This window comes from Tasmannia lanceolata, unplaced genomic scaffold (genome assembly GCF_043159265.1).
Source record: "Tasmannia lanceolata isolate RefF3 unplaced genomic scaffold, GAP_Taslan_0.1 ptg000024l, whole genome shotgun sequence".
Classification (NCBI taxonomy): domain Eukaryota; kingdom Viridiplantae; phylum Streptophyta; class Magnoliopsida; order Canellales; family Winteraceae; genus Tasmannia; species Tasmannia lanceolata.
Window position 1 is genome coordinate 13,261,648 of NW_027518701.1, and position 25,778 is coordinate 13,287,425.

General features: G+C 39.9%; 2 protein-coding genes and 1 long non-coding RNA gene across 3 annotated transcripts; all 3 read left to right on the plus strand.

The window, feature by feature from the left end:
• Nucleotides 1–703: 703 nt before the first annotated feature.
• On the plus strand, nt 704–2,755 carry LOC143857300 (uncharacterized). The gene is made up of 2 exons (XR_013238584.1): nt 704–959; nt 2,186–2,755. It is a non-coding gene; the product is annotated as an uncharacterized LOC143857300 (long non-coding RNA).
• A 10,049-nt stretch (nt 2,756–12,804) lies between these two features.
• On the plus strand, nt 12,805–24,350 carry LOC143857054 (uncharacterized). Its single transcript, XM_077367327.1, has 10 exons — nt 12,805–13,696; nt 13,789–14,573; nt 21,407–21,665; nt 21,777–22,034; nt 22,169–22,637; nt 22,762–23,045; nt 23,498–23,577; nt 23,686–23,782; nt 23,981–24,088; nt 24,277–24,350. The coding sequence occupies exons 1-10, from the start codon at nt 12,805–12,807 to the stop codon at nt 24,348–24,350; spliced, it is 3,306 nt and encodes a 1,101-aa protein (XP_077223442.1).
• Nucleotides 24,351–24,501: 151 nt separating this feature from the next.
• LOC143857055 (uncharacterized) lies at nt 24,502–25,485 on the plus strand. The gene is made up of 2 exons (XM_077367328.1): nt 24,502–24,792; nt 24,958–25,485. The coding sequence occupies exons 1-2, from the start codon at nt 24,502–24,504 to the stop codon at nt 25,483–25,485; spliced, it is 819 nt and encodes a 272-aa protein (XP_077223443.1).
• Nucleotides 25,486–25,778: the final 293 nt, after the last annotated feature.

Here is a 25,778-nt window from a genome sequence, read left to right on the forward strand (position 1 = left end):
CTAACCATAACCCATAACCCATAACCCTAACCCTAAGCATAACCTATAAACTAAATGGGTTGGATGACTCAACCAACTATGGGAGTAGTGGTTTCTGAGCTCGAGCTCAGAAACCTTTTCCTAATATTGTAAAAGATGATGTTTAAAATAGGAAATAAAATAAAGAAATGATACCCACATTACCAAATTTTGACAGTGGCAGTACTTACTTTATCTTAAAGGGTGATGAATCGACCCCCATATATCTTAAGTCAACCCCCATATAGTGGTGAGAGAGGGAGAGAGAGAGAGAGAGATTTGAGGGTCGATTTAAGATATTAGGGGGTCGATTTATCACTGCCCTTTCTTAAATCATTTTAAATTAGCTATTTTCATTCCTGCAATAATTGGAAGGAGGACTTATTCATTGTTTTGAACTAATTAGGAATATTGTAAAAGATGATGGGTAAAATAGGAAATTAAATAATATAATGATACTCACACTACTATATTATGATAGTGGCACTATTCATGTGTTAATTCGTTGTTTTAAACCAATTAGGAATATTGTAAAAAGGGCTGCACAACAAAACCGCTCAAACCGATAAACCGAACCGAACCGGGCCATTTGGTTCGGTTTGGTTCAGTTTTTATTTCTACCGGTTCGGTCGCGGTTACGGATTTCACAAAACCGATCCAATCGGTTCGGTTTATGGTTCTGAAAATATAAATCCGGAAAACCGAACCGAACCGGTTCAGCTATAAGTAATAAGTTAACCCTCTTTTAATTTTTTTGCCGTTCGTCGGTTCGTCCATTATACCCAAAATCAAATTGTCCAAAGTTCTTCCATTCTCCCCAAAATCAAACGGTCCAAAATTGAAGCTTTGACCTCTCCAGCTCTCCTACAGCCGCCACAAGTCTCGTTAAGAAGCTTTCGATCTCCTCCTGTCTTCCTCATCACATAACATATTCTCACCAAGTATGTATATCCTTCCTTCCCTTCCCATCCTCTAAATTTTGGTTTTCGAAACCCTAGTTCTGCCATGAAATTTAGGGTTCTATCTATTTTGGTTTTTTATTTAAGGATTTCTATTGGAGTTTTACTCTGAAATTTAGGGTTTTGTTTTCTTATAATAAGTTAACCCTCTTCTTTCGACACCCTAGTTCTGCCATGAACTTTCGTGTTGTTTCTGTGTTTCAGATGCAGTAGATCAGATTTTTCTCTTCTATATTCTTTTGTACTATTTATGTTTGTACATCTAAGGTTGGTTTCAACAAATTGACCTATGGGTTAAGGTCTTTTGAGGCAAGGCCAGTCATTTGCTCATTGCCCCAACAAATTTACTGGGTTTTACCTTTTCCAGGTTCTTGTTTGAGTCTGAGCTCTTAAACATTGGCGTTGGAATCCCAAGCATTGAGGGTTTGGGGTTTTTCTTTTATTTTAATTTTTTTGTTTGGTAGGTTATCTGGGATTGAATCTCTGACCTCCATGCTGAAGAACAAAGCCTTGACCTTTATGCTAGAGGATCAATTACTTATGTTGGTTTTTTGTTAGGGTTTTCATCAGGAACAATTGATTCCCTTTTCCTTTTCTGTTTGGATACATGGATTTTATAAACCAGAAATGTAAAATCCTATTCCTGAATTTTACAACCTAAAACCTGGATTTATAAGCTAAAATCTGAATTTTACAATACATGCATTTTAAAATCTGGGTTTTATCTTACAAAATACAGGTTTTAGCTTATAAAATCAGATTTTAGCTTGTAAGATTCAGGATTTTACAATCCTGGATTATAACATCCATGCGTCCAAACGGCTTCTTAAGGTTCTGTTGATTAGTACCTATGCTTTTCTATGCATGGGTTTCTAAGATTAGGGTTTTGCTCTATTAGGTTTTTCTATTGTTTAGATTAGATGTAGGCCGTCTGGTTGTTTGGTTATAGTTACTTTCAGTTCTGTTTTTAATGATTTTTGTGGAACTTGATTAGTACCTTTGCTTTCTATGCATGACTTTATAAGAGTAGGGATTTATATGTCTGTTGCCATGTTGGTACTAAAGTGGAGTTTTTATTTTTAATTATTGTTATGGTTGGTTTGTGGAAATTTCTTTCTCGCTCTCTATTTGGGTTTCTCATATTGATTTCATCACATTAAATTTTATTTACTGATTATTTTGGTAAATGTTATTCATTTTCTTATTAGATGTGAAGCATGGGAGATACCTCCAATCCAACTGTCGAACCTAGCCTCGAACCTGCATAAGAAACCTCTGCATCAGAGTAAAAGGGGAAAAAAAGAAGCCTTGGGATCATTATACTAAAATTGCAAAAGTGGAAGGAGCAAAGTCTTCTAAGGACAAGGCAAAGTGCAATTATTGTGGTGTTGAATATGTACATAGTAGTGCTAATGGGACTAGTACAATGCGCACACACTAACAAAAATGTGAGAAGTATCCATACAATAATGACATGAGACAAAAGCTTCTATCTTGGCAATCAGTGACACAAAAAGAAGGAGATAGTGATCTTGTCTCTTGGAAATTTGACCAAAATGTATGTAGAGATGCACTTGCGAAGATGATAATAATAGATGAATAGCCCTTAAAATTTGTAGAGCATGAAGGATATAGGTATTTTTGTAGTGTTATGTAACCTAGGTTCAAGTTGATCTCTCGTTTGACCGTAGCTAGAGATTGCTTAGCTTTGTATGCTGTGGAGAAGAAAAAATTAAAGGGTTTGTTGTCTAATGAAGGAATTTGCCTCACTACGGATACATGGACTTCTTTGCAAAACATGTCTTACATGTGTCTCACTGCTCATTTTATTGATAAAAATTGGAAACTTCAAAAAAGAATAATCAATTTTTTTGTTATTGCTAGTCAAAAAGGTGATGCCATTGGAGGGGCAATACTGCAATAGAGTCGTGCATGCTTGATTGGGGTATTGAAAAATTGTGCACAATAACTGTGGATAATGCTAGTTTTAATGATACTGCAATTGCATCTTTGAAAAGAAGAATCGTTAAGACAAATGCTAGTTCAAAGAATTGTTTGCTGTTGAAAGGTGATTTTTTGCATATGAGGTGTTGTCCTCATATACTGAATTTAATTGTGAACGATGGTTTAAATGAGGCGAAGATGTAATTCAATAATATTCGTGGGGCAGTGAGGTATATTAGGAGTTCTCCTGCTAGAAGCCAAAGATTTAAGGAATGTGTGGGGAAGGAGAAAATCACGTATAAGGGTCTTCTTTGCATAGATATTCAAACAAGATAGAACTCAACATACCTTATGTTAGATGCTGCATTGAAATTTCAAAAAGCCTTTAAACGGATGGCTAAAGAAAAATCATCTGTACACACCCCATTTTGACCGAACCTTTTTTACGTTTTGTTTTAAATAATTACCCTAATAAACTAGAGTTCTGAAGTCCCAAATTGTGCCCTAGGTTAGCTTAGGGTCCCACCAAGGTCCCTGCAAAATGTCGTTGAAATTCGAGCTGATTTGCCCAGCGAACGAACCCCAGAAAGTGTCGTGGTGCAAGTTCAGAAGGATGGCGATTTAGCCAAAAAAAGGGTTGTGCTGAAATCTGGAAAACCAGTTCAAATTTGCCATAGTGGGCTGTCCAGGAGGATATGCAGGCGTGCAGATTAATGTATAACATAATCGGGGGGTGCATTATCTGGGAGCAGGGCAGTTTCGTAAATAAGAAAGATTCTTTTCTTCCTTTCCAAGTAATGAGATTAGTGGAGGTTTAGGGCTAGGATTAGTTGGGAAGGAATATTAGGAAGCTTCCTAGGTGGTTAAAAAACCTTCAATCCTCACCATTAAGCATAAAGATGATTGGACGGTTGAGATCAATTGTTAAAAGATATTTGTTGTAAATTTTTTTTCCTTTCGCACTTACCCTGGACCAACTTCACATGTATAAAAGACTAGCCAAAATGCATAGATAGGCGGGTCGTCCAAGGGAAAAGAAAGAGGTAGAATATATCATTTTCTTTAGGTCCATTTTTACCTCAAGCCCCCCTGTTAGTATAAAGGTAATTTTATATGTTACTAGGGGTGGCTGTCCAAGAAAGAAATGGGAGGTGGATTTGCCATTTCCTTATAAGGGTTCCATCGACCCAGACATGAGGGAGGAGCTCATTTTTTTTTATCAGAGAGGGAGAGGGAAAGGAGAAGAAGAAGAAAACCCTAATATCCAAATCCCTTTTCTCCGACCATTCGTCGGCCAACCACCATCCCTACCATCTCCACCTCCATTTCCTACTTCTCCTAACTTCATCTTCCCCGGTGAAAATCCTATCGGAAATCGGCCAAGCTCCCCAAACCCTCTTCAGCCCCCATCCCTACCATCTCCACCACCGTCACTATCCCCTTCTCCATTAAAATCACCCAAACCCACCTTTCATCTTCAATCACCCATAACCTGTACCTAAAACCCATTTCAAAACCCCACCTTGAATCAGCCCCAAACCCATCTCTTATTCTCCAATCAAAACCCATTTCCACATCCATCACCCAAATCCCCATTACAACCACCATCAGAGGCAGAGAGAAAGTAACAGAGAGAGAGATCTGAGAGGGAAGACCCACTTCTCCGGCCCCATTTCAAGCCGGAATCCGATCCACGGCCTCCCCATCTTGGCCGTCCATCTCAATCGCTACTACCGACCTCCAAACGACCACCCCTCTCTAGCCTCCATCTTCACCTCCACTTTTTTTAGCCACTCCTGCAATCTTCTTCTCCGGCAACTTTGCCGGAATCCGGCACCGGCACTCTTCTTTGCCCAACATAACCCCATCTCCCTCCGTGAAACCAATTCCATTCATCATTTCCAAACCCTCTTCGCAGACCTCCATTTCCCTTAATAGCTAACACTCTCTAAATCCAACCCCCACCACCATTTCCCCCGAAACCATTTTCTTTCCGATCCCACCATCTTCCTCATCCACTATTACCTTTAAACCCTATCCTATTGAAACCCCAAGCCCATCTCTTCTTCTTCCATTCAAACCCATTTCGACACCATCAACCCCAATCATTTTCCCCCCACCACCGACACCACCATCTCCTCCATTTAATTCCAGCCGAAACTCCGACGAGATCAGAAGTTTTAAAAGAAGCTAAAAAGATGAAGAAAATGAGTTATTATATCTTCTTCTTCAAGTGGATTGCGTGAATTTTTGATTTCGTCATCGTCTCAATAATTTTTAAAATTCCAAATCTCCACCATCAGAACTGGTAAAGCACCTCATAATTTTCCTAATTTCTTTTCTATCATGATTTTCTTTTGAATCGGTTATATTTTCTCTTAGTCTGCATATAGTTTCTATTCTCAGGACTTGTGCGTGGTGATGACTTCATTTAGAAATTGTTGTGTTTAGCAATAAATACTTTATGTTGATCATCTAATAGTGATTAGCAGTGATTTGTGTTTGAAAATTTTTATTATCTTGTTACTATCTTTGATCTGTGGAAATTTGTAATGATCGCTTGATGGGGTGTAGCTATGACTTTTCCTTGGAATTTGCTGTAAATTTTCTACGCTTTTTGATGGTCTGGCGTCGATGAGTGGTTTGATTGAAGTTTGGTTAGGATTTTGTTTAAAACTTTAGGTAATTTTTCATGACCGGTAGTTATTTTATTTTGCCATAAATCTGTAACAGTTTCTTCATAGCATGTGATAACTCTTCTTACAAACTCATTTAAAATGTGCAGTTACAATTTTATTATGAGCTATGGTAACTTTCGTGACTGGCAGGCATTTTTCTTTTGGTGAGTATTTGATAGTATATTGCTATGGTCATATTGGAAGGATATGAAAATTCATTAGTCCTCTGCTGTTGATCATGTAGTGTTATATAGTTATTGTTTGGGTAGAATTAGTATTCATTTTCAGGCAATAATTAGATCATTTCTTTCAAAAAGTCCTAACAAATGACATTCCTTTTGTGTCCACAGCAGCCCTCTCCATAATAGCTCTCATTTTGGTATCGAAACATGATTCAATCCTTGTTTTACATAGTGCAAGTCCCTGATTTAGTCCCCTGTTTTGTGTAATAAAAAGTCTGCACATTCACTCACAGTTCAGTTATGTTCTTCATGCTACAAAATCAGCCTATTCAGTGCATTCCAGTCCTAGTTTTAACACAATTTGGTTAAGAATTTAGCCCATATTTCAACCCTATTTTGGCACAAGTTCTACGCACAAATCTGTCCTTGTTTTGGCACAAGTTTCAATCCACAATTCTGCCTTGTTTTGGCACAGGTTCAGCTCATGTTCTGCACAATAGTTCAGCTCCTGTTTGGTGAAATGCAAGGACAATTTATTCACTCTTATTTCAGCTCCTGTTTTGTATTAGTTCTTTTAATTAGATGGAATGTGTGCATGCAATCTTATGATGTAGCATGTGCCTGAATAGGTAAGGGTGCCCTTTCTCATGTTGATTAGGCCAACAAGCAACTCTGCATATGGGTGATTTGTCAGGTTTTAATGCTCGCATAGAAAGAAAGAATTTATCTATTTTTTTATATAGGTTGTTCATATGTAGGTGTTGTAATGTGTGAGAGTGATAAATACCCTAAGTTCTAGTAGATGCTTGTGATTTTAGGGCAATGAAGGCATTAGCCCGAGCCCATCTTTGGGGGACTCGCTCGTTTCTTGTAGCACTCCCCTCTCTTGTTTAGGAGGCTTGCCCAGTCTCGTTAGATCCTTTGTTTGTGTCCTTTGTGACTAGGAGACTTGCCCAGTCTCATTAGATCCTTTGTTTATAGGAGGCATGCCCTGCCTCATTGATAGAGCTCCTGTTTGGGAGACAAGCCTTGTCGTATTTAGAGAGTTTTTCCTTTAGGAGGCTTACCTAGCCTCCTATTAAAACCCCCCTCTCATAGAGCTGTTAGACGTCATTTGTCTTGTCAGTACCCTTTTTATCGTCATTGGTTAGAAGTCTGCCCTTAGGGTTAGAAGCTTTTCATATGTTATTTGTTTAGGAGTTTTACTCCATAGGTTAGATATCCTCTACTTTGGAGACTGGCTAAGTCTCGTCAGCTTTTGGTCATTTCTTTGAGATTGTTTGCTCGTATCGAAATTTTAGTTCCCTCATTTGTTTTCTCCCCTAGGCTTTAGGGATCCTGTTTCCCTCTTTAATACCCTACCGTGATATGGTGGATATAGAGGCTCTTCTATCGGATTCTCTTTATCTGAAAGGGTGTTAACTCACTTTAAACTCCAAAAACATTACCAGCATTTGAAAATTTAAAGCATTTTTTGAGTAGTTAGGAAAGTTTGCATTCGAACTACGTTGGCTTGATCTTCTTTCACGAGGTACGTAGTGCAGCTTGGGATCTTTATCCCAAGTCCAGCCAAACTTTTGTAAATAGCATTTTAAATCTTTTTTTTTGAACAAGCAACTTTAAAATCTTATTTTCAAAAAGCTCTTCCCCTATAGTTAGGAGTTTGTTCTAGAGTTAGGTGTTTGTTCTTGATTTGTTGTGTGCTTGTTGTGTGTTTGTGTTAGAGTTAGGAGTTTGTCCTAGCTAGGAGTGTCTCCGTACGGTCAGTTGGCGATGCAAATCGCCGACTGATGACTAGGTCTAGGATGCGTTATTGATCCCATTGTTTTCCTTATGACACACAGCCTAGTTACACATAGGTTGTAGGAACCACCTGCATTAGCTTAGGGCTAACTTGCATTTAAATAGGGCATATAGGGTGTCTTAAAATCCACAATCTACTGGAATTTAAATAATCGCATAAGAAGATGTAATAACTAGTCCGGTCTTTTAGGTCGAGCCTATGATAGAGGTCTAGACGTCTTAGGCATCATAGCTTAGAATATGTGTGAAGAACTACGTTGCCTTGATTCTCGTGAAGGCAGGGATATGCAGGCTTCTTTGGATGAACATCAGATCATCTAAAGACTCGGACTTAAGCATTAGAGTCTTAGGGTCTGTTGGTAGCACTTTAGGGCTTGTGTTTGCATATTGATGATGATTTTCGCATAGGATCATGATAGCGTGTGTTTATTTTCTTGCTTACTTATGTGCTTAGCTATAATATTTACCTGCTTATGTGTTTTATCTACTTGCTTAGTTGTAACCCTTACCTGCTTAGCTGTAGTTCTCACATGTTTAGCCGTAGTTCTCACATGCTTAGGTGTAATTCTCTATCTTTATTAGGTTATTGATTATTATCCTTTACTATCATTTACTGACGTTTGCTCATTGTGCAGGTTTACCTTCTTAGCTGTAGCGCTTTACTGTTTTATTGCTTATTCTATCTGTCATTCACTGCTTTTTAGATGAGATGTGCTAGGATTTTATTTTATATTAGGCGCTATGTATTCGCCCCAATGTAGATAGGCGCTATGTGTTCGCCATAGGTTTTCATTACTGCGTTTTCTATCTATCATTTACTGCTTTCTAGATGGGATGTGTTAGGATTTTATATTAGGCGCTATGTATTCGCCCCAATGTAGATAGGCGCCATGTGTTCGCCATAGGTTTTCATTACTGATTTTTCTATCTGTCATTTACTGCTTTCTAGATGGGATGTGTTAGGATTTTATATTAGGCGCTATGTATTCGCCCCAATGTAGATAGGCGCTATGTGTTCGCCGTAGGTTTTTATTTCATTATTCTTTTATTTGCCTAGCATTTTGTTTATTCCTTATTTCATTTACTATTTCTTAATTCATTTCATGATTAACTGTTAGTTTTAGATTTTTCATCCTGTGCAGACCTTATACCTTTAGCTGTAGCGTGCATGTGTTTGCCTATCAGAATTTAGACACCCATTTAGGCATGACACTCGTAACCTAGCAATGCTTAGGTGACACGCTTCTTTTATTTATTTTGTATGTGCTTATTATCCCCGGGTCATGCATGTTTAGGTAGACATTTTTCTCGGAGATATTCATCCCCATTTCACATGATTCTCGCCCAAAACTCTTCGAAGTTAATAAATAAATGGCATAAGAGACCAAGTGTTCGCACTCGGGCGAATTGGGGATGGTCTTCGGACCTTCTTCATTCGTCACCAGGCACAGACCTTTTGTATCTCTGGTTATCCATTGCAAATAGAGCATTTGTTTTGGTTCCATGGCGTATCCATGGATGGCGACTCTGAGTTATTCCAGGTACGTCTTGATTTCGAGCCCTGGCTCCGGATCGAGACGTATCTCTTTCATTCATTTTGTATCGCCACTCATGCTATGTTGTGAGGGTGGCATCATTTCGAGAGTTCCTTGGTAGAGCTCTCATTCACATTGTGGAGATCTCAGAGGATTGCAGGGGGACATCACGTCTCTCGGCACCGGTCCTCTCAAATCGGGGTCCACAGGCTGACGACTCTGCTGGGAACTTCTTGAAACATTGCCTAACTCTTTAAATATGCAATTTTTACTATTTTTGAAGAAATTTGGGCAAAAATCATTTTAAATGGGAGCTTTATCGTTAGAATCTAGGGGCACCAGATAGGTGCGTAATTAAAACGAGGGATTCACACACGGCACATAATGTATTATCATATTCTTTATTTCTTTTATTATTTTTCATTGTCATTGGTTCAATGGGATAGATACAATGCGTGCCAGCTGGGATGTCATTACCCTAATGGTGCTGTTGAATCTATTTCCAAGCTATGCGCCGGTGCTGCAGCCGTAAACACTAGGTGTACTTGTGTTTACAGCAGCCGATGAGCAATGAAGCATACTATGTATAACACTAGGTGTACTTGTGTTATACATCTTAAGTATGGTTCATACGCATAGTACTCGATAGATTGAGTCCGGAGCCTTACTTTGTTTTATATATTATGTATATACTTACTGACTTAGTAAAATCCAACTAGAAAGTACCCGTGTTTATATATGTATATATTGCATTCATATAGGGAAGAACATGTGTTGCTTACACTTGTGAAGCCTAGAGTTAGGAGCTTTGTCTCACTTGTAGACTAGGGTAACTTATTTTATATGGCTACAACACGGTCCTAGTACACTCATAAGTCTGTCTCGAGTCAAGACTTCTTTGACTCCGCTAGATTAAACTCAGGGAGGGTGCCCCTGGTTAGGATATTTGTATATGTGTATATATCTATACTGATTATATATTTTAAGGTTCTCCTTTTAGTTAGAGTTCCTTATTCAGTGCAATCAGTAGTATTCATTCATTATTCAGATCTAGATCTAGTCAGTGGCTTTTGCTTATCGTTATCTTGGCCATGATTTGTCCTTCGGTCTATTGTTCATAGGATTTGACCCGTTGTCATATGTTCTCACCTTTGGTTAGTCCTTCATTTGATTACCTTTCTCTGGTAACCATATTTCGTTTACCGATTATGAGCTTATCTTACCACCATTATTCATATACCTTTAGTTGAGCGGTGGGATCCCTTGTATAGCAGTCATGCTACCGGATTTTACCCAAAATATTTTAAGCATAACCGCTATCTTTTAGAGTTAGTTAAACCATGAGTTTACCTTACGTCGACTTTCTTGTCTAGCTGTTATGCTGCTGAATTTTTCGCAGACTATTTTGAGCATGATCGTTGTTCTTTGGAGTTAGGTAAACCATGAACTTATCTTGTTACTACATTTTGTAGCACTAGCGTCATTATGCTGTCGGATTTTATCCAAAATATTTTGAGCATGATTGCTACTCTTTAGAGTCAGTTTACCTTGTCTTGACCGACCGTCTTGTATAGTCGTTATGCTACTGAATTTTTCGCAGAACATTTTGAGCATGACTGTTATTCTTTAGAGTTAGTTCATCTTGTCTCGATTCTCATGTATAGCCTCAATTAGCTTAGAACCCATTTCTAGTAAGAGCTTCTGGTTTGATCAGTCATATTTACATTCTTTTAGTTTCACTAGGTTAGTGGCCTCTACATGTCATTCTCGTGCACAATTTATTCACTACCCCTTGATTGTATATTTATTCTTTTGTTGTGTCATAGATTCAATTTGTGTATCTATTATTCATTAGGGTATATGCTTGTCTGTATACTTGTTTCGTCTTGAGATCTGGCCGGTAGCCATTCGTTGTCCCTATGGCCATGGTCTATCACTTTGATCTCCTTGATCGTATAGTTATTGGTATTCATCGCTAGATTTAGATCCGGTCTATGACCTACTTCTGTTATTTTGTGGTTGTGGTCTATTTTCTTATCTGCCGATCATCTTTGATCGCTGATGAAAAATTTGGTGTCGCCGATTGTATCCTCCCTTTATAATTGATCATCAAGTTCATCCTTATCATTTGTTTATGGATTTCTCCATTCTCTTATGATTTTGTCATGGTACGAGTGTTAGGTTTGATCATGGCGAACAATGTGTTGAGGAGTTGGATAAAGGAGACTATTAAAACTCTTTCGCGTGAGCATTCAGAGAGGAGTATGGCTGAGAAGTTTATTAGTACATTCAATCATTTGAGCATACTCGGCATATACCGGAAATTTCTGCAACCAGCTGCCAATCTTTGGGATCCTACTCTTCATGTCTTTAGATTTGGTTCCTTTGAACTTTGTCCTATCTTTGAGGATTGGTGCGTCTTATTGGAGCTCCCATCGGAGGGACTCTGGATCCAACCTCTGAGTCCAGATGACCCTCATTCCCTTTTCTGCAAATTGTTCAAAAATACCACGGTGGATGTTTTGCTATATCTTACAGACACAGGCGTGCAAGTTCAGGACCTCATTAAGCTTTTTTCTAAAAACGTCGACCCTACTGACTCCCGTTTTCAGAGTTGCCGGCGTAATGCTTTGATTTTTGGTGTCTTCGCGTGTTATGTCATTCGTGGAGATTCTTATAATGCCTCTTTGGCCTTGTTAGTTGTGGTGGATCAAATCAATGAAGGAAGGAATCCTGTTCCCACCATACTAGCAGAAACTTTCTCCGGACTGGACCTTATTGCTCATCAGAAGGTTCATGATAATTTCTTTGGGTGTGTAAAACTATTATACGTGTGGCTTTGTGAAAAACTCACTATCTCTCGACCACAAAGCCCCGACAAGTACGCCCTGAAGGATTTCCCGTCCTGGCAACCAATAGCCAACCAACCGCAATCCATTGATGAGTGGAGTAACTGGCTACAACAAGTGGAGAAAAATCAGTTTCACTGTGTCAGTCATTCGTGCTTGCAAGTTATCACTAGCACTTACCCATATCCCTTTGTGTATCTCTTGGGTTTAGAAAAGTCAACCTTTTATGCACCAACCCGTTTGCTTCATCAGATCACGGGATATCCATGTCCTCCCGGAACTGTAGCACCTCCTTCTTGCGAAAAGCTGTCCCCTAATCTCATCAATACCATTGTAGCTGCTTGGAGAAACAAGATCGTGGAGAAGATATTTGCCTTAATATCTAAGGTCCGATGTGGAGAATTACCAGGAAAGCTCGCGGGCAAAAGAGCTCGGATTGAAGAGCTTTGAAGATTCCTTTTCATGAAATTGTCATTTTAATTTCTTCAAATTTCATTGTAAATAGTTACTTTCATCCAATTATTATCAAAGATTAATATTTTGTTGATTGTAACTACAGATTGACTATTAATCAATGGAATAGTGTTCATGATTTTCTCTTATCTTTATTGGTACAGAATACTTTATCTCAATTGTTATCGTTTTAATTTAGTATGTTAATTTCTAGCACATGATTCTAAAATCGAGCAAACATCGCTCCCTCAAGTGTCAGTCAACCCGCGTGGTCTAGACAGTCAACGACGTCTAGACTCATTCGTCAATTTGAACCGCTAACCTTACCTGAGCAACCTGCACCCTCTTTATCTGAGTCATCTGAATCCTTAGAATCTGTCCAAATGGCTGAACTTACTGATGCGCTAGCTAAAATTCAAGAGATGATGATGAATCTTACCCGAGATATGGCCTTTATGAAAGAAGAGATGGCCCAAATGAAAGCTCAGTCTAATGAAAAGGTCTCTACTTCTAGAGCACCTACAGTTCAACCCCCTCCCGTCATACCTGCAAATCCGAACCTTGCAAACTTGAACCGTCCTTTTATTCCACCAGTAGATGTCGACCTGGAAGAAGAGCAATATGCTGAAGAATATTGCATCCCAGATATGGCCCGGTATAATAAGGAGAAGCAGGTAGCTGATCAATTGGAGAAGCTGACAAAAGACATGGAAAGCTTGAAGCATCAAGGCCCGAAGCAGTTCGATATATCCGAGCTGATAATGTCTCCTGGGGTCACCTTGCCCCCTAAATTCAAAACCCCCGATTATGACAAATATGATGGGACTGGGTGTCCCCGGAATCATATGAGGTGGTTTATTGAGCTGTCACAACAGTATGGGTTAGGTCCTGAACAAATGGCCAGGGTCTTTCCAATGTCTCTTACAGGGGTTGCGAAGAAATGGTTTCTGCGTCGGAAACCTGAAGAGATGAAGACCTTGCAAAGCATCTCCAACAAATTTGTAGAGCAGTTTTTGATGGAGGAAGGAATAGAGGTTACCAAGAGGGACCTCAAGCAGTTAAAGCAAGGTCTGCTGGAGACCTTTACATTTGTTATCCGTCGTTGGCGTCGAAAGTCTGCACAATTGAGTGAGAGGCTATCAGAAGAAGATCAGATCAAGCTGGTAATTAAGAGTTTGTCGCCGCAGTATTTCCATTTCATGTTTCCTCAGCATTACACCGACTTTGACCATTTGATTAAGACTGGGACGAGGACTGAGGATGCAATAGCTAAGGGTTTGAGGGCCAGACTTCCATCAGACATCAGAGAGGAAAGAGACATGTGGTTGTACTGAAAGAAGTAGACCAGGTGAACTATGTTCTCCCAGCGGCTAGGACTGTAACGGAAGTGGCAAAGCCAGCACCAGTGCCAGCACCAGTAGAGCAGAAACCTCAGAGGCACTTTGATCCACTCCCGTATCCTTTACCTATGATTCTGAAAAGGCTGATAAGGGATAAGAAAATTAGACTAGCTGAAATCATGCCAGTACCCAACCCGCTGCCCCCATACTGGATATTAGACCAGTATTGTGAGTACCACAGAAATTCGGGTCTCCTCACTGAAAGATGTTTGGCTTTAAAGCATGCGCTCCAGACTATATTAGAGAAGGAAAAGCTTGAGGTGGAAAAGCCCAATGTAACTCAAAATCCCCTTCCTAATCATCGTGATATTCCTCCTCCTGCGACGAACGCCATTTTTGTCGAGGAGCCAGTTCTTGATCCATCCGCTCTCATTTGTATAATCACTCCTGATGAACCTTATATCATAAGGTTTGACACTGAGGAGATCGAAGAGATGGAAAGAGAAGGGTCTTATGCCCTCTGGATGGGTAGTACCGGTCTGGCAGAGGCGTCATCTCGACCATATGTCATTCGATGCGAGGATGTTGAAGCAGAAAAAGAAACTCCTTATGTTCTAAGGATTGATGATTTTGAAGAAGTAGAGGTAAATGAAGCCCCATATGTTTTGAGAATGGATGCAGATGATTTGCTTCTATTGGAAGATCAGTGTGACGAGCTTCGTCATGTTACAAGGGGGTGGCCGTGTGTTCAAGCCTGCAGAGTTGAGAGCAGAAAACCCTGCAGAAGCAGTAAGAGCAGCCGAGAATCAAGGGTAGAATAGGCCGAGTGCAGATGAGGAAAAGATAACCTGTTGAAGCAGTTAAAGAAGACCCAAGCAAACGTTTCTGTAGACACCCCATTTTGACCGGACCCAAGTTCGAAGCGCTTGTACGAAGCCTCGTCAAATCGGTGAGCTGGTGCCCCAAATTTAACCCCAGCATAGCTTAAGGTCCCCCGTAGATCCCCATAAAATTTTGTTGAAATCCGAGCTTGTTTGCTTAGTAAACAGGTCAAGATAGTGGGCGCAATGCGGACCCAGAAGGGGAGTGATTCATCTGAAAGGGGGGCTGTCCATAAAGAAAAAGAAGATAAATACATCATTTATATGTACAGGGAGGTGCATAATCTCGTCCAGATCTGAGCAGATTTCGCGCGCTCATCAAGTATTTGTGCGCCCATTAAATTCTGTGCGTTTATCGTTTATGGGAGTGCCAATATCCCAGCCATCATTTGCATATATAAGAAAAATCAAAACAAAAATAGAGGACTGTTCATCCTCGTGAAAAACAGAAATAGAGAGAGCGAGAGAGGAGAAGGATTTAGGTTTTATTTTCTTTTCATTTCTTTTTCATTTTTCTTCCTTCGCCGCCGATCGTTCCTCCGATCATTGGTCGGAGATCCAATCTCCGATCCGAAGCAGCTGAGCGAGAGAGAAAGAGAGATTTGGGGGTTTTGCTTTCCGCCGATCGTCTTCTCCAACATACCTCCGGCAAGCCTCCGGCCGAGCCTCGATCTTCTTCTTCTTCTTCTTCTTCTTCTAGCTTCCTCCATTCCCATCACTATCTCTCCCACCTACAAGTTCCGGCCGTGAAATAGAGATCTCAGATCTGAGATCTCATATCTGAATAGAGAGGGAGAGTGAAAAAGGGATTTACTTCTCCGATCAGATCCGGACTAAGATCTGATCATTTTCTAGTCGGTTTTCATTTTATTTCTTCTTCCTGTTTGTTTCGGTGATCTCCGTATCTCCGATTTTCTCCGGTCAGAAGGACCTATCGAAATCTCAGATCTATTGTTTTAGGCATTGAAAATCTTGTTTGAGTCTAAAATCCTAGATCTGTGCAATTTCTCTTCAGATCTAAGTCTCATAGGTTTAAATTTTCTATTTTTCTTTAAATTGAAGATGCAGATCTCCTTAGTTGAAAAATCTGAGAGAGATTAAGAGAGAGAGTAGATCTTGATCCAGAAATTTAAATCCCCAAACCTATTTGATTTGATCTATTTGTATATAACCTAGATCTGGATCTTCTAATTTTAGATCAGATCAAAGAAATTTAAGATCTGCACCTTTGAGCACCGGATCCAAAGCTTTCGTATAGGTTTACCTCAATTAAGATCAGTTTCCTCTGGATTTGTTTGAGATCTGATGGCAAGGAAGTGATTTTTAGTTACAATACAGGTACTTAACAAATTCTCCTTAATTTCTGTTATATTTTGTTGATATTCATGCATGTTTGAGAAGATCAGTATATGATTTCGCTAAAATATCAGGATTTGATCTATTTTGTGGGCGAGGATATGTATATATATATATATATATATATATATATATATATATATATATATTTATTGTCTTTTATTTGCTATCTTTTTTTTTTTATTTATTTAAAAAAAATGGAAGATCATCTTCCTTTGAAATTCTCCTGAATGGCTGATAGTTGTGGAGATTTTGATTTGGATCTCAGATTCTGATTTCATATAATTCCATTCTTTATCGCTTATAGCATTCACGTGATGATTCATATTCTTGAATTTCCCCCCCGCAAGATTGGAAACATGTTTAAATGTTTGGCTTGTTTGTCCCCTGTGGAAAATTGTGAAATGCTGAAATGATCACATATTTTTGTGTATGTGTATGCGTGAGCTGAACTGATCATAGATTTGTATGTACAGGTTCATGTGTGAGCAGGGTTATATATATATTTGTGTAATTTATAAGGATCACTTAAGCAAGGTAGTATGTCAATAGGGGGATACCAGTGTCGGAATAGATGATATCTTTCGTTCGGATTTTGGTATAAATTTAGTGGCTGTTTAGATATGAGGATTAAGCCCTCATTTTACTTTAGCATGGGAAGCCTCCACTTACTTTTGATGTGTGCGTATGTGCGTGATCATGTCCCTGTCGTAGTGTTATTTGGTTTGGATGTAAGGGTACAGAGAAAAACAGTTTTCTGTTTGTCAGGTTGCATGTGGCATGTTTGCTCTAAAGCCTCAATGAAGATTGGTCTTTTACCTCAAATTCAATTAATAGATCAGTGTTGTATCAATTCATTGAGAGCCTTCCAATTACCGTGAGGCCATAAGAAAGTTACTTTGGATTTATAATCGTGATATGTCCTTAGTAAAAGGGGTGTTTTTCATTTGTTCCTTTAATGATGCTTTCAAAGTGGAACGGTTGGGATTTCTGAATGGAGGAAGTTGCTTTCATTTAGTAAAGGTGTTGTTTACCCGCATTCAATAATATCAGAATTTCCTTTGAGCTTATCTTGTGCAATAAATTAATGGTATCCTGGACGTATTCTGTTCCCCTTTATCTAGCCTTTCGCTCATTTATCAGCAACCACACAATTTTCTTGAACTAATGTTACATCTCCTGTAAAGTAGATTTCAACCTTGCAATTTTTGTGTATTAAGGACTTCATGTTAATCCTCATACACTTGGCAGTTGTGATTTTGGCTAGGTTAGAGATGCATAATTGTTGTAATATGGTTTCATTGCTTTATAAATATGATTTGTTTGAAGTTAAAAATTATATTTGCTATCATTTGTGAATGTGACCGTGCTCGTGTATGTGTATGTGTGTGTGGGTGTGTGTATTGTAAAAAGCTTATCATCTAAAGCTTTATCTCTATGTTCAACCCATCAGTCAGCCCTCGTTTCATCCCAGTTCAACTCCCTGTGTTAGCACATTTCAGCATTTCCTTTAAAGCATAGTTCAGCCCTGTTTTATTACGTTTCACCCCTTGTTTTCAGCCCAGGTTTATACCCAATACTGCCCTGTTTCTGCATAATTGCTGTCCATGTTGCTGCCCCAAGTTTATACCCAATACTGTCCCTGTTTCTGTATAGTTGCTGTCCATGTTGCTGCCCCAGGTTTATACCCAATACTATCCCTGTTTCTGCATAGTTGCTGTCCATGTTGCTGCCCCAAGTTTATACCCAATACTGTCCCCGTTTCTGTATAGTTGCTGTCCCAATTTATGCCCCCTGTTATGCACCAAAATTTATAAAAATCAGAAATATCATTTGATGCATTTGTATAATCTGTTAAATTTTTTTAATTTTCTTCTCTTGTACTAAGCTTTGAGTTAGGGTTTGAAGACGATAATAAATGGTGTTCAGGTGAGATTATCTTAAAGCTTATCATACTCATTAATTTTTATTTTAAATAAATTGTTTGATTGAAGAAGGAAATCAGACAATTTGCACTATTCGATGTCTTTGACACGAATATCGTCTGATTTCAAGGCGGTTTGTAGAAATATTATATGTGTAGGAAATCAGATGATTACTTTGGCATCATCTGATTTCATTGGAGTCCCCGTATTGGGGTTTGTGGTTGGCTTTGAAGTGTTTGATATTGTTTTTACTTTATTAGGCTATCCAGCGGCTGGTCTGGACTAATTAATGTTGTTTATCATTTTATGATTGCTACATGTTGTGCACTCTTTAGTTGTAGATCTTACTTTGCGGATATTTGATTTGTTTTTATAATAATTGAATGAAATTTGAGTTTACTTAGTAACCTTTTTCTTCTCTCTTTGGATAGACTAGCGTAGTCTTCTAGACTTCTTTAGATAATAGAACCTGTACTAGGAGACATACTCTGTCTCGTTAGGCAATCCTCCTTTGGAGGCAAGCCTCATTTGTAAAATCCTCTCTAATATTGCACCTCAGTTTGTGCCTCTGTTAATTAGAGACCAATTTGGTCAATTAGTTGTCTTAGCCTTGCTTACCCCTTGGGGGCAATGATAAGGTTGTTTAGAGCCCATCTTTGTGTGTGTTTGGGAGACCCGCCCGGTCTCATTCTCTCGTTAATCCTCTTTGTGTGCTTTTTGATTTTGGGAGAACACCCTACTCGGCTTGGCTTCATACCCCTACCCTTATGGGTATTGGGTTGCACATTTGTTGCACCCTGGGGGCTAGGTAGCTGTCCGGCCCGGCTGGGTGTTTTTACCTTTGCCAAATATGCACAAGGTCTCTTATTTCCTTTTAGACCCGCCCGGTCTCATTCTCTTGCTAAACCTCCTCTTTGTGCTCCGTTTGGTTTTGGAAGAACACCCTACTCGGCTTGGCTTCATACCCTTACCCTTATGGGTATTGGGTTGCACATTTGTTGCACCCTAGGGCTAGGTAGCTGTCCGGCCCGGTTGGGTGTTTTACCTTTGCCAAATATGCACAAGGTCTCTTATTCCTTTTGCTTGTAAGCTTCTCCTTAGTCGATAGTCCATTCGCATAGGAGTCAGCCTTGATTAGAGAGTCTTTGATTCATTCATCCTTTAGATAGTGTTATTAGAGAGTCTTTGACTCATTCGCCTTTTAGGTGGTGTTATTAGAGAGTCTTTGACTCATTTGTCTTTTCAGTAGTGTTGTAGGAGAGTCTTGGACTCATTTGTCTTTCAGGTGTTGTTATTAAAGAGTTCTGACTCAGTCTTTCTCTTTTAGAGAGTCTTTGACTCATTTATCCTTTAGTCGGTGTTTTTGGATTCTTTGACTCGTGTTTCCATCTCTTAGAGAGTCTTTGACTCGTATATCCTTTAGTCGGTGTTTTTGGAGTCTTTGACTCGTGTTTCCATCTCTTAGAGAGTCTTTGACTCGTATATCCTTTAGTCGGTGTTTTTAGAGTCTTTGACTCGTGTTTCCATCTCTTAGAGAGTCTTTGACTCGTATATCCTTTAGTTGTTGTCAGTGGAGTCTTTGACTCGTGTTTCATCTCTCTTAGAGAGTCTTTGAATCGTGTTTCCTTTTCTTTCAGAGAATCTTTGGTTCATTTATTCCTTTGGTGATGTTATTAGAGAGTCATTGACTCATTTATCTCTTTCGCAGCTTTCTTAGAGAGTCTTTGACTCATTTGTACTTTCAGTTGGATTTATTAGAGAGCCTTTGACTCGCCTTTCATTTTTGCAGTCATTAGAGAGTCTTTGACTCCGTTATCTCATTTTCAGTGTTATCAGTTACTCTTATTAGAGAGTCTTTGACTCATTTGCTCTTATAACGGTGTTATTAGAGCATAGTTTCCCTTATTCACCCTAGGGTTTGGCCCTAGGGTTTTGCTTGTATATTCTCTCCGGTCTTTGGCCAAAAGGGTGAAAACATCAGAAATTTTAAAATCCATAAGCATTGAAATCATTAAAAATCTCAAAAACATTAGAAACTTAAAACATAAAAAATAGTTGATTTGCTGTAAGTGTTTGTTAGTTTGAGAGTTCGTTTCGAACTACGTTGGCTTGATCCTCTTCCACGAGGTACGTAGTGCAGCTTGGGATCTTCATCCCAAGTCCAGCCAAACTTTGTAAATAAAAAATGCTTTAACCCTTCAACTTTAAAACCTTGTTTTTAACAAAAATCTTCCTCTAGAGTTAGGAGTTTGTCCTAGATAGAGAGTTTTAGAGTTAGGATTTCGTCTTTGATTTGTTGTGTGCTTGTTTGTGTTTGTTTTAGAGTTAGGGATTTGTCCTAGCTAGGAGTGCCTCCGTCCGGTTAGTTGGCGATTCACATCGCCGACTGATGACTAGGTCTTGGATACGTTAGCAATCCTATTGTTTTCCTTAGGGCATACAGCCTAGTTACACGTAGGTTGTAGGAACCACCTGCATTAGCTTAGGGCTAACCTGCATTTAGTTAGGGCATATAGGGTGTCCTAAAATCTACAATTCACTGGAATTTAAATAATCGTTCAAGAAGCTTTAATAATTAGTCCGGTCTTTTAGATCGAGTCTAAGATAGATGTCTAGGCGTCTTAGGCATCCTAGCTTAGAATAGACGTGGAGAACTACGTTGCATTGATTCTCGTGGAGGCGGGGATACGTAGGCTTCTTTGGATGAATGCCAGACCATCCGAGGACTCGGGCTAATGTTTTAGAGTCTTAGGATTTATTGTGTTGTTATTATATGTTTTGATGTGTTCTCTTACCTTCTTGTGCTGATCATATACCTTTAGCTATAGCTTGCATGTGTTTGCACATCAGAACTTAGACACCCTTTAGGCATGTCACTCATAACCTAGCTGTCATTAGGTGACACATCTTTTATCTTATTTTGTGTGTGTTTATTATTTTATCCCCTGGTCATGCATGATTAGGTAGACGTCTTCCCGGGGATATTTTGTTCCCATTTCACATGATTTTTGCCCAAAACTCTTCGAGGTTAATAATAAATGGCATAAGAGACCAAGTGTTCGCACTCGGGCGAATTGGGGGCGCTCTTCGGACCTTCTCCATTCGTCACCAGGCACGGACCTTTTGTATCTCTGGTTATCCATTGCAAACAGAGCATTTGTTTTGGTTCCATGGCTTGTCCATGGATGGCGACTCTGAGTTATTTTCAGATATATCTTGGTTTCGAGCTCTGGCTCCGGATAAGGATGTATCTCATTCGTTTTGTATCGCCACTCATGCTATGCTGTGAGGGTGGCACCTGTTTCGAGAGTTTCTTGGCAGAGCTCTCCTTCACTTTGTGGAGATCTTAGAGGATTGCAGGAGGGATCTCGCGTCCCTCGGCACTCGTCCTCAGGATCGGGGTCCACAGTTTCCATTTGGGGTCTACTTATGTCTTCACCAAAGCATAGGAAGGTTGTACTCAGATAATTGAATGCTGCTCAGGTGTCAACTGAGGTTACACCCGATGAGTTGATAAGCCTAGTCGCTGTGGCCAAGACTTCCAAGGCAATATCTTTCACAGATGACGATTTACCTCTTGAAGGAAGAGATCACACCCGTTCACTCAAAATCACTGTAATCTGCAACAAGAAGAGGGTATTCAAAGTACTAGTCGATAATGGGTCTGCTCTGAATACTTGTCCACTAAGTACTGCCGCAACTTTGGGCTTTGGGCCAGGGGATTTCATTCCTTCAGAGCAGGGTATATTAGCGTATGATGGCACCCGGAGAGATGTCATCGGAACCCTGGCCACTGAAATTCAGATAGGGGGAGAAGACTTTGACATAGAATTCTAAGTATTGGACATTAAAGCTTCTTTCCTGCTGTTATTGGGTCGACCTTGGCTGCATAAGGTTGGAGTTATCCCTTCTACCCTTCATCAAAAGTTGAAGTTTGTTCATAACGGCAAGGTAGTGACTGTAAAGGGTGACCCAGATTTAGAGATTGGACAGATTTCGCAGGAGCTCATAGCTGGGAAGGAAGCCGATGTCAGTTTGACAGGTTTTTCACTGGAGGTGTCAGTCATATCTATGGAAGAGGCCATGGGTGAAGAAGTTTTCTTCTTGACTAGTACTAACTCGAATGTAGTCAGGATGATTTGTAAACAAGGCTATATTCCAGGGGCAGGGCAGGGCTGGGCAAATATCACCAAGGCCCTACGGAGTGGCCTGTGTTTAGAACTTTCAATGGTCTCTTTGGCTTAGGATATGAGCTGACCGAGCAGGAGGTCAGGAAAATGAAGAGATACATGCTGAAATGGGCCACGTGCCGCCGCCGGGGACTAGAATTGCCTATGGGACCAATCAGTCTGATCAGAAACGACATTTTTAGAAAAGAGGGGGCAGATTTTCTGTTTTGCGGGTTTGCTGAACCATGGACCGATGATGTGACAGGACAGAGGCTTCCAGGCTTCAAAATTTTCTTTGACCTAGAATCAGCAGAAGAGCCAGTGAGTGCTCAGATTACTGAGGTAGCACCGGAAACTGATTGGGCCGATATTTTAGAGCAAGGCTGTTTGAATGGCATGTTTCAGACTGAATATCCAGTGGCAGCAATGGTTGGCAGAGAAACCGAGGCATCAGTGGTAGCAGTGATAGGCGGGGATGCATTTATTCGGAACCCCGCAGAGTTAATCACCCCAGCCGAGGGACCTCTGACAACTGGACCTCCCAGGTTTTACCTCAAGTAGTCTTTCAGTATAGTCCTGTTTCCTCAAAAGAGTCAGTGGTCTCTAAGCATTCATCTACTTCCGAGTCTGATATTGAGTTTGTTTATTCTAACGATTCTTTTGATGCAGGTACCTAGAAGTCGGATCTGGTTCCGGAGTCGGTGACGAGTCTCTTTCCAATAAAGTCGAGTCTGAGAATACTTTACATGATGAGTTTAATTCTTCAACTGCACATATGCCAGAGTTGGCTGAGTTCAATGTTGAGTCGTCTGTTGAGTCTGTGAATACATCGTTAGAGTCCAATACAATGCCTGCTGTGGGCTATTCCATTCTTGATGTAACCAATTCTATGAATGAAATGAAAGACTCTTTTACATACATTCATGTTTCTGTTTTTCCTGTTTCCATTTCAAGTACTGAATCTGCTCTTAAAACTGATAATATTAATAATGATAATCAAGTTCCCCCTCTGATGAGGATGCCGACAAAACTCCCCTTGAAATCAAACATATGATTCAACAAGAGGAGAGTCGCCGAGCAAGACCACTTGAAGAGGAAATTGAAACTGTAAATATAGGTGACGAAACCTTAATTCGGGAAATACGAATTGGCAAAACTTTATCTCCCGAGGAGCGTGAGGAATTAATCACTTTACTTAAGGAGTTCAAGGAGGTTTTTGCTTGGTCTTATGATGACATGCCGAGATTGAGCGAAGACATTGTCCAGCATCGATTACCTCTAATCCCTGGCGCAAAGCCAAAGAATCAAAAACTCCGAAAACTTAAAACAGAATAGGAGTTAAAAGTTCATGATGAAGTTAAAAAGCTATTGGAAGTAAAATTCATTCAAGTTGTTGAATATCCAGAATGGCTAGCGAATATAGTGTCGGTGCCTAAAAAGGACGAAAAGGTGAGGATGTGTGTGGACTTCAGGGACCTCAACAAGGCAAGTCCGAAGGACGATTTCCCGCTTCCGAACATTGATCTTCTGGTGGACAATACAGCTGGTCATGCTCTATTATCTTTTATGGATGGGTTTTCGGGATACAATCAGATTAAGATGGCGCTTGAAGATATGATCAAGACAGCGTTTACTACTCAGTGGGGAACTTACTGTTACAGAGTAATGCCTTTTGGGTTGAAGAATGCAGGTACTACTTACCAGAGAGTTGGGACTATTCTTCTTCATGATATGATCCACAAAGAAGTCGAAGTCTATGTAGATGATATGATCGTCAAGGGAAAGACTAGACCAGAGCATACAACGGCTTTAAGAAGATTCTTTTAAAGAATTAGAAAGTATCAGCTTCGTTTGAACCCCAACAAGTGTGTATTCGGGGTTACTTCAGGAAAGCTACTTGGATTCATCGTGAGCGAAAGGGGAATTGAAGTAGATCCTCAGAAAATCAAAGCGATTCAAGAGATGGAACCGCCGAAGACCGAGAAGCAGATCCGAGGTTTTCTCGGAAAAGTTCAGTATCTGAGACGGTTTATAGCTCATCTGACGATGACATGCGAGCCTATTTTCAAGCTTCTGAAGAAGAATTCATCGAAGAAATGGACTGAAGAATGCCAGGTGGCTTTTGAAAAGATCAAGCAATGTTTGTCCTTACCTCCTGTTTTATCCCTTGTCATCCTGGGCCAGCCATTATTGTTGTACTTGTCCATCACGGATACAGCGATGGGTTGTATGCTCGCTCAACAAGATTCAGTGTCTAAGAAAGAAAAGCCTATATACTACATCAGCAAGAAGATGCTAGAATATGAAGTGAAGTATACAATCTTGGAGAAGACATGTCTAGCATTAGTTTGGGCAACTCAGAGGCTCAGACATTATTTATTATCGAACAAGGTATTTCTGCTTTCACGGATGGATCCGTTGAAGTACTTGTTTGAGAAACCTGCTCTTACTAGAAGAACCGCAAGGTGGTTGTTATTGTTATCTGAGTTCGACATTACTTATGTCACTCAGAAGTCTGTTAAAGGGGGGGTCATCGCAGAACAGTTAGTTGATTCCCCTGTGGAAGAGAATGCACTCCTGAAGGGTGAATTTCCCGATGAAGAGATTATGGATGTTGAAGAAGATACTCCAAATACGAGATGGACAATGTATTTTGATGGTGCAGTCAATAACCAGGGTCAGGGAGTAGGAGCAATACTCGTATCCCCGTAGAAGAAGTATATTCCTATATCTATCAAGTTGCAGTTTGAGTGCACTAACAACATGGCAGAGTATGAAGCTTGTATTGCCGGACTTGAGGCAGCCTTAGCTTTGCAGATTCGAGACATCGATGTGTTTGGGGATTCCATCCTGATTATTTGCTAGATTAATGGGAAATGGAAGACTCAAGAAGATAGATTGATCCCTTATAATACGTATCTGGAATCTTTGGTTAAGAAGTTCAGGAGTATTACATTTACTCACTTGTACAGAACAAAGAATCATTTTGCTGATGCTTTGGCTACGCTGGCTTCGATCATTTCAGCAACAATGGAGGTCCAGCCGCTTACAGCACGATTGCAATGGGAGCCAGCGCATGTGAACGTTATTGAAATAACAACTAGGTGTCCAGATGGAAAGTCCTGGTATACAGACATCAGGAATCTCATATCTGGTGAAGGGCATCCACCTGAGGCTTCTGGGAAAGAGCGCAGAACCCTTCAGAGATTAGGTGCCAATTTTGTTATTTGTGGTGGACAGTTATATCACAGATATTTTAATGGGATCCAGCTTTTGTGTGTCGATGAAAACAAAGCAGCTGAGCTTATTGAACAGACCCATGAAGGTGTTTGTGGACCTCATATGAACGAGAATATGTTATCTAGAAAGATCCTTAGACTTGAATTCTATTGACCTACAATGGAAGCAGACTGCTTCGCATTTGTGAAGAAATGGCATAAGTGTCAAGTCTTTGCGAATCTTATTCATGTTCCTCCTTCAGAGTTGCACTCTTTGACTTCGCCTTGGCTGTTTTTAGTGGGGAATTGATATCATTGGGAAAGTATTTTCGAAGTCATCCAGCGGACATGAGTATATTTTGGTTGCCATCGATTACTTTACTAAGTGGATTGAAGCTGCTTCTTATACTTCTTTGACTTCTATCTGTTGCAAAGTTTATCCGTACAAACATTATTTGCAGATATGGA

What these genes read in the sequence shown, in the direction of transcription:
- LOC143857054 (XM_077367327.1), top strand. Translation starts at nt 12,805, where the DNA reads ATGGCTGAACTTACTGATGCGCTAGCTAAAATTCAAGAGATGATGATG. An exon ending in TGAGGATGCAATAGCTAAGG is followed by an intron (nt 13,697 to 13,788) that starts GTTTGAGGGCCA and finishes ATGTTCTCCCAG; the next exon opens with CGGCTAGGACTGTAACGGAA. An exon ending in AGAGCAGCCGAGAATCAAGG is followed by an intron (nt 14,574 to 21,406) that starts GTAGAATAGGCC and finishes AATGCTGCTCAG; the next exon opens with GTGTCAACTGAGGTTACACC.
- LOC143857055 (XM_077367328.1), top strand. Translation starts at nt 24,502, where the DNA reads ATGGATCCGTTGAAGTACTTGTTTGAGAAACCTGCTCTTACTAGAAGA. An exon ending in AGGGAGTAGGAGCAATACTC is followed by an intron (nt 24,793 to 24,957) that starts GTATCCCCGTAG and finishes ATTATTTGCTAG; the next exon opens with ATTAATGGGAAATGGAAGAC.